Source organism: Eptesicus fuscus, chromosome 1, assembly GCF_027574615.1.
Source record: "Eptesicus fuscus isolate TK198812 chromosome 1, DD_ASM_mEF_20220401, whole genome shotgun sequence".
NCBI lineage: Eukaryota > Metazoa > Chordata > Mammalia > Chiroptera > Vespertilionidae > Eptesicus > Eptesicus fuscus.
In genome coordinates, this window is record NC_072473.1 from 8,315,179 (window position 1) to 8,333,755 (window position 18,577).

The 18,577-nt window shown below is 42.6% G+C and overlaps 1 protein-coding gene across 1 annotated transcript in view; it reads right to left on the reverse strand.

Moving 5' to 3' along the window:
- CTPS2 (CTP synthase 2) overlaps positions 1 to 18,577 on the reverse strand; it is a 133,244-nt gene that overhangs the window by 99,110 nt on the left and 15,557 nt on the right. Inside the window, exons 3-7 of the mRNA XM_054720544.1 lie at positions 17,431 to 17,601; positions 15,681 to 15,781; positions 4,714 to 4,830; positions 4,486 to 4,569; positions 2,505 to 2,585 (exon numbers count right to left, since the gene is read on the reverse strand). Of these exons, the coding sequence (XP_054576519.1) occupies positions 2,505 to 2,585; positions 4,486 to 4,569; positions 4,714 to 4,830; positions 15,681 to 15,781; positions 17,431 to 17,601 (554 nt within the window). The remainder of the gene's footprint in view (positions 1 to 2,504; positions 2,586 to 4,485; positions 4,570 to 4,713; positions 4,831 to 15,680; positions 15,782 to 17,430; positions 17,602 to 18,577) is intronic.

Consider the following 18,577-nt stretch of genomic DNA (forward strand, 5'->3'; position numbering starts at 1 on the left):
TAATAATGGGAAGCGTCCACAGAGACACCTCCAATTCTCCATCCGGTCCTCAGCAACCCCAATGAGGAGAGTTTTAAATGCAAATTCACCAGCAACTATGAAATGGGAGCATTAACTCAAATCAGAGAAAACGATGCGCTGAAAATGGCTAATAAGCTGGCCTGTGCACTGATGGGACAGAGCATTCTTCAGAATCTCTAGTTATAGAAAACAGACTATATGGTCAAAAGTTTGGACTAAATCTGTTCTCAGAGCTGAGAACGAAAAAGGGGATCTAAATCTAACAAGCTGTCACCGAAAGTAACCTCACAGGGTGATCTGATCACAACTTCCTAATATTCCAGGCCCATTAACTTCCCTAGTGAAAGGTTTATCTGTGCCTTAAGCGAGCCCTGACCATTGTTCTTCTGGGTTAACACACCTTTGAAATGCCAGAATAATCCTCTTTTTTGGACTCATCAGAGGTATAACCACCCCCAAGAGAGCATGTGATCTTGTTAACTGTCCTGTAATCCAATCCCCACCTCGATTTCTCCCACCCCTCCTTACATTCCCTCCTTAAGCCCAGCCGGCCTGGCTCAGTGGTTGAGCGTCAACCTCTGAACCAGTAGGTCACTGTTCAGTTCGATTCCCAGTCAGGACACATGCCCGGGTTGCAGGCTTGATCCCCAGTGTGGGGCGTGCAGGAGACGGCCGATCCATGATTCTTTCTCATCATTGATGTTTCTATCTCTCTCTCCCCCTCCTTTCCTCTATCTGAAATCAATAAAAACAAACAAACAATAAAAAAACCTGTCCTCCAGCAGAAACCGGTTTGGCTCAGTGGATAGGGCATTGGCCTGCGAACTGGAGGGTCCCGGGTTCGATTCCGGTCGGGGGCATGTGCCTTGGTTGCGAGCACATCCCCGGTGGGGGTTGTGCAGGAGGCAGCTGGTTGGTGTTTCTCTATCATCGATGTTTCTGACTCTATCCCTCTCTCTTCCTCTCTGAAAAATCAATAAAATATATTAAAAAAAACAAAAAAACAAAACAAACCTGTCCTCCAGAGTATTTGAGATCTTGCTTCCTGGCATTCGTCAATTTGGCTCAAAAAAAACTCAGGCTTAGATGTCCTTACATTCTCCTTCTATTTAGGAAACCAGGTTATATGTGTTTAATACACACACAAAATACTACTGACCAATAGGAAGATACAAAACACAAACTGAACAAAATCAAAATGGCTTGACGACATTAAAAACACAGGGGAGCCCATTAAACCTGCCAGCACATTTTCAGAGTAGTTCCTACTTATGCACTGACCCTAAGCATCGGACAGTAGGTTCTTCATCAAACTGCCCCCGAGATACAGAAATCTGATTAGGTGGCTTTTAGGCTTTAGAGAACTCAGAGCTTATCTGAAGAAAACAAAAGGTTTCTGCTAAACCTCACTCTTCCTGAGCACTGGTTATTATCACTTTTTAAATTATAGCCAACTCTGATCCCTTGTGCCTGAGCCTTACTGCAAACAAGAGACAGAGATAAGAAAATGAAAGAAAAAAGAAAAGCTAACTCTCAGATGCCTAGGTGGGAAGTCTGGCAGGACATAGGACCTAAGCCCAAATCCCAAATCATGGTCCAATTTCTGTAGCAATGAATTGAACTGAGGCCGCTGATGTAATCAGAAGTGATAGGGTGAATGTCAACTATCACTTGCGGTGAGTTAAGCTGTAGCAGGTACAAGGAGAAATCCAAGTGAAAGCAGTCAGTGTCCTAGACCAGTGGTCGGCAAACTGCGGCTCGCGAGCCACATGCGGCTCTTTGGCCCCTTGAGTGTGGCTCTTCCACAAAATACCACGTGCGGGCGTGCACGTACAGTGCAATTGAAACTTCGTGGTCCATGCGCAGAAGTCGGTTTTCGGCTCTCAAAAGAAATTTCAATCGTTGTACTGTTGATATTTGGCTCTGTTGACTAATGAGTTTGCCGACCACTGTCCTAGAAAGACAAGGTAAAGAGATGATAACAGCCCTAACCAGTTTGGCTCAGTGGATAGAGCGTCAACCTGCGGACTCAAGGGTCCTAGGTTCGATTCCGGTCAAGAGCATGTACCTTGGTTGCGGGCACATCCCCAGTAGGGGGTGTGCAGGAGGCAGTTGATTGATGTTTCTCATCCATGTTTCTAACTCTCTCTCCCTCTCCCTTCCTCTCTGTAAAAAATCAATAAAATATATTTTTTTAAAAGAGATGATAAGCAGGCGTGGTTCTCTCTCTAGAGATTTGACTTCGAGTTAAAAAGCCCAGCTGATTTTGCACCTACAACTTGAGGAGTAGTTATGCAAAGAAACATGCACTCTATCTAAGGAATCAGGAGTCGCAAGATTGTTCACTGAAAGGCAAGGGAGCCGTGGCTGGATATGAGTTTTCATAAATGCTGTGAAAAGTAATATGATGATTTAAGAGGCATAAAACGTTGGCATCAGCAGAAGTACCTGCAAGGCAATAAAATCTAAAGAGCAGCACTAACCTGTTCAGGGTTCACATGACAAAACATAGAAATCTTTTCCTTCACAGCCATTTCGATGGGCTTTGAACTCCGGCAGACGATCTGTCAAAGTCAGTTATGCACAGGTCAGCAAGCAGGAACCGGCTATCCACACCGCCATTCGTTTCCAGAGGGACACAAGATAAATTGCTTTTTTGCTACAACAGACTTGCCTAGGTATGTACATGTTCATCCTGGGCATTCCATTGGCCTTTTAGAAACTCGCCTGAGCACTAATATAAGCAAGTATAATGAAACTCAACACAACTCTCCCAGTAAGAACTTGAAATGTGAATGTGTCTCTCATAAATAGAGCCATGGCTCACAAATGTTACTCCTTTAAAAATACAAGAACAGCCCTCACCGGTGTGGCTCAGTGGATAGAGCGTCGGCCTGCGGACTGAAGGGTCCCAGGTTTGATTGCAGTCCAGGGCATGTACCTTGCTTGTGGGCACATCCCCAGTAGGAGGTGTGCAGGAGGCAGCTGATCGATGTTTCTGTCTCATCGATGTTTCTAACTCTCTATCTCTCTCCCTTCCTCTCTGTAAAAAATCAATGAAATATCTTTAAAAAAAAAAATACAAGAACAGCTCGGCCAGCGTGGCTCAATGGTTGAGCATCAACCTATGAACCAGGAGGTCACGGTTCAACTCCCGGTCAGGGCACATGCCCGGATTGTGGGCTCGATCCCCGGTGTGGGGTGTGCAGGAAGCAGCTGATCAATGATTCTCTCTCATCATTGATGTTTCTCTCTCTCTCGCTCTCTCCCCCTCTCCCTCTCCCTTCCTCTATAAAACCAATAAAAATATATATTTTGCCAAAACCGGTTTGGCTCAGTGGATAGAGCGTCGGTCTGCGGACTGAAAGGGTCCCAGGTTCAATTCCGGTCAAGGGCATGTACCTTGGTTACAGGCACATCCCCAGTAGGGGGTGTGCAGGAGGCAGCTGGTGGATGTTTCTCTCTCATCGATGTTTCTAACTCTCTATCCCTCTTCCTTCCTCTCTGTAAAAAATCAATAAAATATATTTAAAAATAAAAAATAAAAAATAAAAAAAATATATATATATATATATATATATATATATATATATTGCCAAAACCGGTGTGGCTCAGTGGATAGAGCGTCGGCCTGTGGACTGAAAGATCCCGGGTTCGATTCCGGTCAAGGGCACGTACCTTGCTTGTGGGCACATCCCCAGTGGGGTGTGTGCAGGAGGCAGCTGATGGATGTTTCTCTCTCATCAATGTTTCTAACTCTCTATCTCTCTCCCTTCCTCTCTGTAAAAAATCAATAAAATATATTTTAAAAAATATTTTTTTAAACATAAAAAATACAAGAACAGAGCTAGACCAGGGTTGGCAAACTTTTCCTCTAAAGGGCCAGATGGTAAATAGTTTAGGTTTTGCAGGCCATGCAGTCACTGTCCTGACTACTCAGTTGTACTACTGTAGTGTACAGGCAGATAGAGACAAATGTAAACAATGGATGGTATCATGTTCCAATAAAACTTTATTTATAATTTTAAAAGTCTTAACAATTTCTTTCCAGGAAACAGGCCTACAGGCCCTTACTTGCTGACCCCTGATCTAGACTATTGGTAATAAGTAGATTACCTACTATAAATAAGAGCAGTGATAGCCCATCCTAGTAGGGTCACAGGAAAATCTCCAAGGGCCCACCTCACTCTCAAGGACCCAGGGACCATACAAAATGGCAGGACATTGCACTTGACCAGGTGTCAGTGTGGCCAATCAAGGGAGGGCCTGGAGAAGAACCAATGGCCAATTTAGAAATGTGTGAAGTGACACTTGAGGATGAGGAAATACCCTTCTCTGGATCCCAGATACAAAAAGGTCAATGTCATAGGAAGCATTTGGGAGCTAGAAAGGACTTAGATGACGTTATAGATTAAGAAAAGGAGGTCCTATTGCCAAGAAATTTACCCACTGTCTTTAACTCACCAGATCAGGAGACAGGCCCAACCCCCTCAGCGCACGAACACTGTTTTGTGTGGGTTTGGTTTTTTGTTCTCCCGTAGCACTGGGCTGAAAAGAAATGGGTCACTGTTAGTACCTTGGACATTTAGCTCTCCTGGATAGTGTATGGCTCCCCAGCTAAAATACAGAATAAACAGAATATCATAGGAAGACTTATAGAAGGTGCTGTCTATACTTATCTGGAAAGCTCACCTGTGGGACAAGGCTAACATGGATGTTACAGAAATTCTCTCTTTTTGCTTTAAACTGAAATTGTCTGAATGCTTCCACAAATGGCATTCCTTCGATGTCTCCGATGGTGCCACCCAACTGGAAATGGAAAAAAAGACACAAGTGATCTTCCATGTTACACAGACTAATAGAAAAAGTCTTAATAAGCTAAGCAGAAATTTATGGTGACACAAGAACAGACGTTTGTAAATACAGTGGAACCTCATTTCTCGAACTTGTTCCAGATGGCTGTTTGAAAACCGAATCATTTTTTCCAATTAGAAATAATGTAAATTGGTCCAGCCATTGTGGTTCAGTAGTTGAGCATCGACCTATGAACTAGGAGGTCACGGTTCAATTCCCAGTCAGGGCATATGCCCGGGTTGTGGGCTCGATCCCCATTGTGGGGCATGCAGGAGGCAGCCGATCCACGATTCTCTCTCATTATTGATGTTTCTATCTCTCTCTCCCTCTCCCTTCCCTTCCTCTCTGAAGTCAATAAAAATATTTTTTAAATAAAATAAAGGGAGATGAAGCAAAGGGAAGAGAAAATGGAGACTAGAAAATAAGAAGGGATACGCAGGTGGGCAAAGGGGGAAGTGAGGACATCTATAATAGTGTCAACAATAAAGTTTAAAAAAAAAAGAACAGGTGCTGTCTGGAATTGCAGAAAGAGGAGTGTGTCGGTGCTAAGGATTAACAGAGGAAGTCCAACTCCCAGAGCAGCAGCCAATGAATGTCACGCAGAAAATGAAATAAAATCCAGGGATCCAATCAGATGCAGAGAATGTGGATACAGAATAATGTACAAGAAAAATGACTAAAAGATTGGTGGGTTTTGATGCTCAATGAAATCGAATTCAGAAGAATATCTTTGTTTGCATTTGGATTAGCTGTTCATGTTATATAGCTTTTGACTAGTATACTTTTCTTTCTAAATACAACTATATACACATGATTTCATTTTAAAAGCCATGTTGTATTTAGGTATCTATTCATAGTTTATATAAAGATTGTTTTTTGTTCCAAAAAAAAAAAAAAAGAAAAAGAATAGATGGCGTGTAACACAGCCAGGTAAACAGGAAAGAGAGTTAGCAGAGCCTCAAGAAGGGGGGAAGAAAGCAAGGGCGAGGAGGGCTTCAGGATGATCTAACCTTTGTTTATAAGATCTCTCTGGCCGAAACCGGTTTGGCTCAGTGGATAGAGCATCGGCCTGCGGACTCAAGGGTCCCAGGTTCGATTCCGGTCAAGGGCATGTACCTTGGTTGCGGGCACATCCCCAGTAGGGGGTGTGCAGGAGGCAGCTGATTGATGTTTCTAACTCTCTATCCCTCTCTCTTCCTCTCTGTAAAAAATCAATAAAATATATTTTTTTTAAAAAAAGATCTCTCTGCCTGTTCTGTGAAGATATGGATAAAATTAAATAAACGAGTCATGCTATCATTGATTCACTTGGATTATACAGACTAGTAAATTACCACAACCCCCCCCCCAAAAAAAAGGGGGGGATCATTATAAGGCTGTTAACTCTTCATGTCATCAAGACTGGAAATGTGCCGAAACCGGTTTGGCTCAGTGGATAGAGCGTCGGCCTGCAGACTCAAGGGTCCCAGGTTCGATTCCGGTCAAGGGCATGTACCTTGGTTGCGGGCACGTCCCCAGTAGGGGGTGTGCAAGAGGCAGCTGATCGATGTTTCTAACTCTCTATCCCTCTCTCTTTCTCTCTGTAAAAAATCAATAAAATATATTAAAAAAAAAAAAAGACTGGAAATGTTAAAAATAAAGTGGAGGGCTTTAAGAAAAGAGAAGGCAATTCATTAGAAGACAAAAAGATCCAGAATATAGAGCCACCTGGCTCACTATTTCCTGGTGTGAAATAGTGAGCATTCTCTCTGTGTCACTCTAACTCTCTCTCTGTCTCTCTCTCCATGAAGGAACGAACACACACACACACACACACACACACACACACACACACGACTGCATGCATCTGAACAGTCTCCCTGTAATGGTGGTATGATTAGAAGTAAATCACTACCCTTCAACATGCTGGTTTTCTGAAACAAGCAGTACAAAAAGCCCTGAGAATATTCCTGATAATATAATCCTTTGATAAATGTTAACTTAATATATAACGTGCTTTCAATAGTTACTTAAGCATTTTACTTTAGACTGGGATGAAATTCATCTTAACCCACTCATCCTCACCATATTTAAATACTTAAAGACTGTCACATGGATTTTAAAATTAATTATCTAGCATTTGAGCACCTACTACATGCTCAACACTATAAATGAGGTGCTGGAAGATTTTAAGACAACATGTTCCAAAGGAGCTCAGAATTTAGGAAGGGGAAATAAGGCAGAACTAAAGAACAATAATCAGGAATAAAACTTAAGCACTAAGTGGAATGATCTAGGTGTTGCAGCCAGCTTTGACATCTCGGATTGATCAATAATTACCCAGCCCTAACTGGTTTGGCTCAGTGGATAGAGCATCGGCCTGCAGACTGAAGGGTCCCAGGTTCGATTCCGGCCAAGGGCACATTCCTGGGTTGTGGGTTCGATCCCCAGTAGGGGGCATACAGGAGGCAGCCGATCAATGATCCTCTCTCATCATTGATGTTTCTATCTCTCTCTCCCTCTCCCTTCCTCTCTGAAATCAATAAAGAAATATATTTAAAAAACAGAAAAACCAAAAACTGTTGCCCTGGCCCGTTTGGCTCAGTGGATGGAGCGTCGGCCTGTGGACTCAAGGGTCCCAGGTTCAATTCCGGTCAAGGGCATGTACCTTGGTTGCGGGCACATCCCCAGTAGGGGGTGTGCAGGAGGCAGCTGATCGATGTTTCTTTCACATTGATGTTTCTAACTCTCTATCCCTCTCCCTTCCTCTCTGTAAAAAATCAATAAAATATATTTTAAAAATAAAAAATAATAATAATTACCCAAACTTACCACATCCCAAACTGAACCCCTGGTCCATCACCTCTGGGCCTGTTTTACTGGGTGCTCTCTCATCTCAGCAAATAGCACCTCTTCCCACTCACTGGTTCAAGCTAGAATTACTGCATCTTTTGCCAGGATTACTGCAATAATCTAAACCAGGGGGTGGCAAACCATGGCCTACTGCCTGATTTTATATATAAAATTTTATTGGCACACAGCTATGCCCATTCATTTACATACTGCCTATAGCTGCTTTCACACTACAATGGCAGACTTGAGTAGCTGTTGACATTGACAAAGACTCTCCCACTTGCAAAGCTAAACATATTTTTTATCTGGCCCTTGACAAAAAGAGGTGGCAGACCCCCAATCTTGAGGGCCCACAGCTTCTACTCTCTCCTGTCCTACAAACCATTTGTCACACACCAGCAGAATGACCTTTAAAAAACTCAAAATATGCCCCCCCCCCCCCCCCCCCCCCCCCCCCCCCCCCGCTTAGAGTAACGCACTGCTTCACTAAAATTAAAGCCTAAACTCCTTTATGTAGCCAGCAAAGGCCCTTCTTGATCTGGCCCTTGCACAGATCTCTAATCTCATCTCATGCCTCCCTACTCCCCCAACCCAACCTCTCACTCTGTACTTCGGCCCCACTGGCCTCTCAGATGGGCCCACTCTCCTTCCTACCCCTTCTTCATCTAGCTCCCTTTTCTGCTTCAGCCCGGGGAGCTATGTCCTCCTCAGAAAGCCGGCCCCTGACCACCTACCTAAAGCAGCCACACTCTCGATGCTCCCTATCCCAGTACCCTGCCTGTGCCCTTCCTGATAACTCAGTACAAGGTACCACTGTTTTATTTGAGTCCTTGTTTCCTGATTCTCTACCTACTAGGCTGTAAGCCCCATGAGGGCAGGAACGTGCCTGCCGTATCTCCAGCACAAGCCCAGCACACTACATGCAGCACTGGGGGCTTAGGTTAGTGGTCAGGACCGGACAGAGGGTCTCAAAATTCAATATAAGCCCTAGGTAACAGCATTCTAGTACCTATTTTCATAATTACAATGGAATCAAAACTAAGAAGTTTTCAGGATTTCATTGCTACCAAAGAAATTCTTCTTTAACTCAGATTACTCAGATAACAAGACATAATTAAAATTCAAGTTTCCTGGGAATGGAACAGACAGAATGATATGATAATTCTATAAAAGAATGACAATCTTAATTATGAAAATCCAAGAAATATCACATGCAATCAGGAAACTGGCAGGAGGTGAAGGGTGTAAGTGCTCATTAACCACAATGCAGGAGAATCTAATAGGGGAGAAAAAAATTTTTTTAGGAAAAAAAGAGGTCTGCATTAAACGAAACCTTAAGGAGACATCTCCCTTTTTTGATGGGGGTGTACTGGGAGTCAACAGGAAATCCGGAAAAGCAAAACTTTAAACATTATCTGATTCTGCCCTCACGTGGCATGCAGTGGTACTGCATTCTCTCCATCTATTTGGAGGGTCCCATTACCACTTCTCTATTAGTAGAATAGTACCAAGTTAATTATTTCCCCACACAATAGGGGAAATAGCACCCATAACAATAGTTTAAAATCTATGCAAAGCTTAAATTGAAGCAACAGCAAATTTATGAGATGTGTAATGTCCATTTTGCCTTTAACAAAAGGTGTCTTCTTTTTTGAGAAAGAAAGAGAGAGAGAGAGAGAGAGAGAGAGAGAGAGAGAGAGAGGAAGGATGGAGGGAGGGAGGGACGGACAGAGGGAGGGAGAGAGAGAGAGAGAGAAAGAGAGAGGGAGGGAGGGAGGGAGGAAAGAGGGAGGGAGGGAAAGAGGGAGAGAGGGAGGGACGGAGGGAGGGAGGGACAGAGGGAGGAAGAAACAGACAGAGGATGGGAGGGAGGGCCTGGCCTATGTGGGTCAGTGGTTAAGCATCAACCTATGATTCAGAAAGTCATGGTTCAATTCCCAGTCAGGGCACGTGCCCAGGTTGCAGGCTCGATCAGTAATTCTCTCATCATTGATGTTTTTATCTCTCTCTCCCTCTCCCTTCCTCTCTGAAATAATAAAAATATTTTTTTCTTAAAAAGAGAGGAATGAAAGAATGAAGGAAGAAGGGAAGGATGAAGGGAGGGAGGGAGGGAGGGAGGGAGGCAGGAAGGGAGGGAGGGAAGAACCTTTATTCCTTTAAACCATGCATAAATTATTTCAGGTTCATGCTTAGACAACCTGCACTAACATGAACACAGCCTGTCAGCTCCACAGGTCTAAGAAGTCGAGGCCTCAGTGCAAAAAAACGCTTCTATACCCTTAAAACTAAAAGTTAGCTTTGGCGGTTCTTTGAAAGCTTAAGTCGTACACGCACACAAATGTTGCGCACAACTTAAACCCAAAAGCATGTCTGACTTAGTGTCCAATAAGCAAATATAAACATCAGGGTTATATGGAAAAGAAGGAGTTTTTCTGGGGACACATTGACACAGTTTATCTGTTTCCATGAGATTAAAAATTGAGACAATAAGTCCTGGAAGCAGAAGTCATTGTCTCATCATATTCACAGCTATCATGAAGCTAGGACATATCGAAGTGCTTAATTAATGTTTATTAAGCCAAAGAAATCAACTCAAGAGCAGAATTTTAAAAACTGAGAATATAGATATGGAAAAAAATGAACAATGTGCAGGTACAGGCCTAACATGTTTGCTTGTTGTTTTTTGAGATGGAAACTTTGGTTTAATTTGAGATGTCATTGAGAATTTTTTATTTCATTGTGCAAGTGGAATCTTTAACAATTAGAGTCTATAGCATATGTCTTGCAAAATGATGACAGAGAGTCAGGTGTGTCAGCCCCAGAATCTATATATATAAAAGGCTAATATGCAAAGTATCCCCTTGGGAATTCAACAGGGAGACCAGGAGTTCGATCACTTGCTATGATGTGTGCTGACCACCAGGGGGCGGCGCGGAACATGGCGGGCACCCAGTGGTGGCTGTGAGGTGCTGAGGGAATGAGGAAAGGAGGAGGCAGGGAGGCGGGGGGAAACCACACAGTGGCAGCGTGCGGGTGGCAAGGGAAGGAGGAGGTGGGGAGGCAGGGAACCTGATTGGCCCTGATCACCAGCCAGGCCTAGGGACCCTAGCTGTGCACAAATTTCATGCACCGGGCCTCTAGTGAAATATAAAAGCTTTGTTCACGGATGATTCTCAAGAAACAATGGCTAGAAAAGCTGAGATAAAAAAAGAGTGTTAACAAGGCTCATCCCACCCAGCCAGTGTGGCTCAGGGGTTGAGCAATGACCTATGAACTAGGAGGTCATGGTCTGATTCCCAGTCAGGGCATATACCTGGGTTGCAAGCTCGATCCCCAGAGCGAGGTATGCAGGAGGCAACTGATCAGTGATTCTCTCTCATCATTGATGTTTCTATCTCTCTCCTTCTCCCTTCCTCTCTAAAATTAAAAAAAAAACAAAGAACAAAAAAAACCTATTTTTTTAAAATAGAAGGCTCAGTCCTAAGGTCAAATTGAGCTTATATTTTAATGAAGTTTGGGAACAGCTCAATTACATTAAAATGATTTCCCCTTCTCTTTTTTTGGTTATTATTTTAAATGTAGATTTTTTTAATGTATAATATACCTGAAAAAGCATGCAAAGCATAAGTGTACAACTTGAAGAATTTTACAGTTTAGCCATCACCAAAGTCAAGAAATAGAATTACATTATCAGCATCCCAGAAACCCTCCTTTTGCCCCCTCCCAATCACTACCTCCCTCCTCTCCAAAGGTCACCACTATCCTGACTTCTAACACCATAAGTTACTTTTACAAATTCATGTATATCATTGTAAATGTAGATTTTTTAAAAAGAGCAGAATCAGAAAATAAAAGGAAAAAACATTCATACATATGACCATTTGTAACTTTTTGGGGATTAAGTTAATCTTAAGAAAAGGCTATTCTTTCACCTATAAAAACTAAAAGGGTTGGTCAATGAATGAATAGATATACATGCACAGTGGAATACTACTCTGCCATTAAAAAAGAATAAAATCTTGCTATTTGTGATAATATGGATGGACCTTGAGGGTATTATGCTAAGTGAAATAGGCAAAAGGAAAAAGGCAAATATCTCACTCATATGAAAACAACTCACTCACATACAAAAAAACAAAACAAAAACAAACCTATAAAGACTTCTAGAAAATAGACCAGTGGTTACCAGAGGGCAAGGGGGCGTGGAGTGAGCAAAAGGGGTGAAGGGGTGATGGATAGTAACTAGACTTTAGGAGTGATCACTTTGTAGTGTATACAGATGTTAAATTATGTTATACACACTCAGGTATAGTACAAAATACTTGATAATGATAATAAACAACTATGTCATTGTTTTATGTAGTTAGTATACTAGACTTTTCATTGGTATTTTAGAGTCTACACTTTCTACTTACAAAAAATGTTTGCTGTAAAACACTATGTTGTGTGATGTCAGCAGCAGCCTCTTACATTTCGTGTTTACTGGGTTTCTTGATTGCATCATTTTTTCTTGTCCTTGATTTAATCTCGTGTTGTTTCATACAGTTACAGGCTGCACAGGCTTGTAGCCTAGGAGCAATAGGCTATGCCACATAGCCTAGGTGCGTAGTAGGCTGTACCATCTGTTTGTGTAAGTGCACTCTATGATATTCACACAACAACAAAATTGCCTGACGACGAATTTCTCAGAACGTACAGAATGTATCCCCGTCATTGAGCAGGGCATGATTACACTAACAGTATCTGTGGATGCATCACAGTGTAAAATTAGGTTCTTATCTCCCTCCTTCCCCTCCAACACACCTCCAGCCCCTCTATTCACGAATCGTTTTTTGAAAGCTGATGACATTTATATCCCTGCTTTTAAGGCTTCTCTAATGCATCCTGGGATTGACTCAGAAAACTGAGAATCAATAAACAGAGTGACCATGTAAGTCTCCTTTACTGTAAAGTCAGGCTACGCCCTGGTTACAGCTGTTTTCATATCAGATGGTATCTTCCTGGAGCTTTTACCTGCCTTTCTCTTACACTGTTTGTCTTTATCGTTACCCCATTTGTTTGCAAACTACTCACTGTATTAGATTTTAAATATTTTAAAGAAAGTAAGCCTAATTATGCAGGTGTGTTTAATTTGCGAAACTTCACCAAGCTATACATCTATATGCGCACTTTTCTGTGTTTAAGTTATACTCCAATTTTTTAAAATATATTTTATTTATTTTTTAGAGAGAGGAAGGGAGAGAGTTAAAAACATCAATGAGAGAGAAACATCGATCAGCTGCCTCCTGCCCACCCCCTACTGGGGATGTGCCCGCAACCAAGGTACATGCCCTTGACCGGAATCGAACCTGGGACCCTTCAGTCCGCAGGCCGACGCTCTATCCACTGAGCCAAACTGGCTAGGGCTATACTCCAATTTTTAAAAATTATAAAGAATTACCTCTTTCCTCATAAATTGTAAAGTAAGGAATATCAAGGGAGAAATAACTTTGTAGAGCACACTTATGCATTTATATTAAGTTTATAACCATACTATTAAGTAGTACAGTATCCTATATAATAAAAGCCTAATATGCAAATTGTCCCCTCGGGCAGTCCTTCCACCAGGAGTTCAACCGCTCGCTATGATGTGTGCTGACCACCAGGGGGCAGCACGGAACATGGCAGGCGTCGGCAACACGGTGCTGGCAGCGGGCGCTCAGGTGCCAGGCACCCACGAGGAGCCCACCCCACACCCATGTGGCCTCTTCTGGGTGAGCCGGGCCATAGCCACCGGGACCACAGGGGCCAGTCGGGCTCCACATGAGTTCGCTCAGGAGTTGGTCTGTAAGGCCAGCCGGGAGAGAGCACGCTGCCTGCCAAGCTTTCATACGGCACTGCTGGGCGGCCCAGAGGCCCATGCTGAGCCCCGGCCCACAGCATCTGGTTGTGCTCACTGCATCTCTGCATGGGGACTCGGGCGCCATGATTCAGGCGGAGGGGCGTGCGCGGGGGCCTGGGGGCCCAGGTGCTGCCCAGGGACCAGAGGTCAGCTGGGACCTGCCCTTCCACACCAGACACTCATGCTTCAATCACAGATCAGGCCTAGGGACCACATCCGTGCACAAATTTCGTGCACCAGGCCTCTAGTAGTTAATATATGATAGCATAGCACATTATGTTACATTTATCACCTCTACTATTAACAAAATTGATCTTGTTGATGGCATATCTACCTGCTAACAATGACAATAACAGCTAACATATGTTTATTAAGCACTTCCTAAATGCCAGACATTGCCAAATGCTTTATATTATCCCATTTAGTCCTCACAACAAACCTGTTACCATCTTGTTATTATCACAATATTACATTATTATCATATTGTTATAGATGACTACACTGAATTTTTTAGAAGTAATTTGCCAAATGTCACACAGGCATCTTAATAATGGCTAATAATTTTTGAGCACATACTACTAGCATAGATCAACAGTATTCTAAGCACTAAGTGTACTGACTTATTTAATCCCAAAACAATGAGTTAAGTAGTGTCATTATCCTCATTTAGCAGATGAGTTAACTGAGGCACAGAGAAGGTAAGCAATCTTGTCCAAGGTCACCCCGCTGGTAAGTGACCTCACTGGTCTATGAAAGCAAGCAGTATGGCTCCAGACTCTAACCTCTGAACTATATACCATTCACGGGTCACCGCAGAAGTTTGAACTTGAGCAGTCTGACTTTAGGAACTATGCTATTCATTATTCTATTCTCCTGCCTGTCAATCAGATCACCTGAGATTTAGATAGGGGTGCATGGACGTCATCCTCAACCTGCACATTGATAGGAAGGGAAACATGAACAACTGGCAAGTTCAAATACAGGGTGGAGCATAAGCAACTTTACAGTTGTTTGTAAGGAAAATAATATAAAAACAAATAATAATCCAAGAATAAACTGTATTTCATGTACTCACAACTGTATACCTACTTTTGCCCCACCCTGTATTAAGTTCTTGTTTTTATTTTAAATTTTATTTACTTTAGCTAATTAAAATTTAAAATACTCAATTCAGTTATGAGAAAACTTCTGAAGTATGTTTGGAACAACTTGTAAATATTAATCTATCTTTAACTAAATTTTCTGAACTCTAAATACAAATCAAATATTTCCTTTTTTTTTCTTTTTGGTAGGAAATATCTTTATTCTTTTTTTCTTTCTTTTTTTACTGGATTGTCCATATATGGTATCATTTTTTTATTTAAATTCTTTATTGTTTAAAGTATTACATATGTCTCCTTTTTCTCCTATTGACCTCTCCCCAGCCACTCCCACCCCAAGCACATGCCCTCACCCCCTACTGTCTGTGTCCATTAGTTATGCTTATATGCATGCATACAAGTCCTTTGGTTGATCTCTTACACCCGCCCCCCCCCGCCACCCCCAATGTTCTTTCTTTAAACAGCTAATACTCACCTCCAAATCACCTCTACCATAAACTTCCATAAGTCTGTCTCTCTACTCCCAATGCATTTTACAAATACTTCTCAAATAACACTCAGTAGAATGCATTCTGTTGTGTGAGGACAGGGAGGTCTGCAGGCTCTTCAAGGCCAGAGACTGCCCATCCCAGGCTTGGCACACAGGAGGCCCTAACACTGACTTTATGTGCGACTGATGTCTCCGCATGCAGGTTGTGGCACACCCACCCCAGGAGTACTCACCCTGTTTAATGCCAATCTTGCCCACTGACTTGGGACCACAAGGGCAGGAACTATCTATTCCTAGCCCATGCCTGGCACACAGGATATCATCTTTATATATTTTCTGAATGAATAGAGATCAGATGGTTAAAAACCCAGAAGGACATCTATATTATAAAAGGCCTGTGGCCCTAACGCCATAACGACCAAAGACCAGCGCAGGTGGGCGGGGCTGTGCAATTCGTGCGCTGGGCTCCTAGTAAGTTTATAAAGAAACGTTCCATGCTTACCTCAATAACGCATATTTGGGGCTCCTCCTTATGACCATCCACTGGCACCATGGCTTGATTCATAACCCACTCCTGGACAGCATCAGTAATGTGAGGGACAACTGCAGAAAGAAGTAATTAGTACAAAAGCTTATTTCATGGTCATGAAAAGGCAATGTATCCGATCTTTAGATCTCGCAAATAACCTGACAGTTACCTGGCAAATCAGATAAGCTACAGTCCTAATGCTATCATCTTCCTTCACTGAAATTAATACTACAGGGGTAATTTAGGTTCACTCATTTAAATGTTATGCCTTTTCTCTTGAAACCGACCAACCCCAGAGAATAAGAAACAGAAAGCAGAAATGCCATCTTCGATGCAAGTAGAAAACACCTATAATGCCAATGAAACACTGTGCAAAGAGGGCTGCCTCGGGTGCTGAATGCTAGGCTCCACAGGAAAAAGGATGCAGAGTGGCCAGACCACCAGCCAATGGGGACGGGGGCACTCAAGAGGATATAGACAAGGTATGCCTGCTGACCAGGCGCCAGTGAATGCTAATGTCAGCTGCAGAGGACAAAAGGTGACATCTCCACAAGTACGTGAGGCCCAGGAGTCCCTTGGGTGGTGAGCAGGCCTGAAGTTGGCAGTCTCAACTGAAGAGACAAAAAAGTGACATCCACATGGGTGCGTGGGGATTCAGCCCAGCCACCTAACCTAATGTGATGGCTGGAAGTAGGAACGTTGGCCTTCAGGAAGCTGAGGCAAAGTTGCATCCGTCACCTGCTCCACCTTACACCCGCAGAGTCTGCAGTTAAGAGGAAGCTGTCTTTGATTGTTGCGTTTGGAAGGACCAGTGGGCATGCCTCGCCCACCCCTTTCTGGAAGGATGAGGTTGGCCGGGTTCTGCCCCCATGCCAGCAGCACAGGGATCAGGGTTCAGGACCCAGGTCTGGGCCTTGCCCTCTCCTCCATCATTGGGACATGGCAGATATGAGGCAGTGACTCTCCCTCCCTCAGGTTTTCCCAAGACCTACACTCGGGGAAAACTATTAGAAAACACAGTTGTACTGGAGATCTGTGCCACAACGTCTAATTTCGGCAATAATATAGTTGCTCTTTTGATCTCCATCTATCCTATTCCTACATCGGTTTCTCAATTGGTTCCAACATGAAAGTGATTTAAAGGGGATGAGGAATTATCACCTTTACCCTATCATGTAGGAATGTATGAATACAAAACTTCAGAGGTACCAGGAGGGATCTCTTCTAAGACAAAAGAGAACCATACCATCCAGGGAAAGGGTTGGTTAAAAAAGGTCAGACTATGCTACTTGCCACTCCAGTTCAATCCCCCAGTCCCTCTCCAAGGCTGTCCCTCCTTCAAAGGGAAATAATCATCATGCATGCAAAGATACAAGAAAAAAGAACACATTCAATAAAAGACAGACAAAAAACAAACCAAAAAAATACACCCTAATCATGTAAAAAAAAGATGAATAAATTGTTCGCCATAGATTTTATAAATGAATGAATGAGAGAGACGGGGGGGGGGCAGGGGGGAAGAGATTGACTAAGGGAAACAATGGCATCAGTAAAAAAGAGAAAAGACTGATGAAAATAAATCAGGAACTCGGAGGATGAACTTGACATCTTTAAGGAAAATTAAAAAGAAAAGAATACAGGATTTGAGAGGCATTAGAACTTGTAGAGTGCAGGGACCTGGTGTGGGTGCTCAGGGCTCCCTAACGTCTGTGGAATGCAATACCTTGTACTGTTTTCCCCAGGTAGTCACCACGCCTCTCTTTATTAATCACATGCTGATATATCTTCCCAGTGGTGATGTTGTTGTCTTTATAAAGATTGATATCCAAGAACCTTTCATAATTTCCAAGGTCTAAATCAACTTCTCCACCATCGTTTAAGACAAACACTTCTCCTAGAATAAAAAGGCAAGGTAAAATTTTCAAATTTGCTTCCAGTAGATTATTTTTCAAAGATGAGCACATTTTATTAAAAAACTGCTAAGAGACTTATTTATAAACTATATTCTATCACCATTTCATTTTCTGTATTCTCACTTGAGGATGTTTATTGATTATTAGAGAGAGAGGAAGAGAGGAAGGGAGAGAGAGAGAGATGTGAGAGAAACATCGATTTTTTGCCTCCAGGGGATGGAACCTGAAACCTGTGTGCCCAGACTGGGAATCTAACCAGCAATTTTTTGTGTGTGTGTACGGGAGGATGCTCCAACCAACTGCACTACCCATCTAGGGCATCATTTCATTATTTTTTTAAAATATATTTTATTGATTTTTTACAGGGAGGAAGGGAGAAGGATAGAGAGTTAGAAACATCAATGAGAGAGAAACATCGATCAGCTGCCTCCTGCACACTCCCCACTGGGGATGTTCCCGTAAACAAGGTACATGCCCTTGACCGGAATCGAACCTGGGACCTTTCAGTCCGCAGGCCAACGCTCTATCCACTGAGCCAAACCGGTTTCGGCCATTTCATTATTTTGATGGGAAAACTTAACAATTAAATTATATCCTTTAAAATGCATCAGAAAAATTCCAGTATCTTATGGTTTTTTTCATACTTACTAAAATTCTGTCTTCAAGATTTAGCTTTCCAAAACCATCATATATCATTTGAAAAGGGGGCTTTAAAACAGCAATTTTAAAAACTAATAGCAATTTACTTCAAAGCATCCATATCCTGTACTCTGGAATTGGCATAAGAAAGGTTTAATTGATTCCCATCTTGGTGAAAGTCACAGTTAAAGAGATAATATATGAAAAGCAGGGCCCCAGCGAGCCCACGGAGCAACTTGGTGAAAGAAAGGCAGAAACGCCATCTTGTGGAATAAGCAACCTATAGAGCAGCATCAAGAAAAAGGATATAGATGCAGA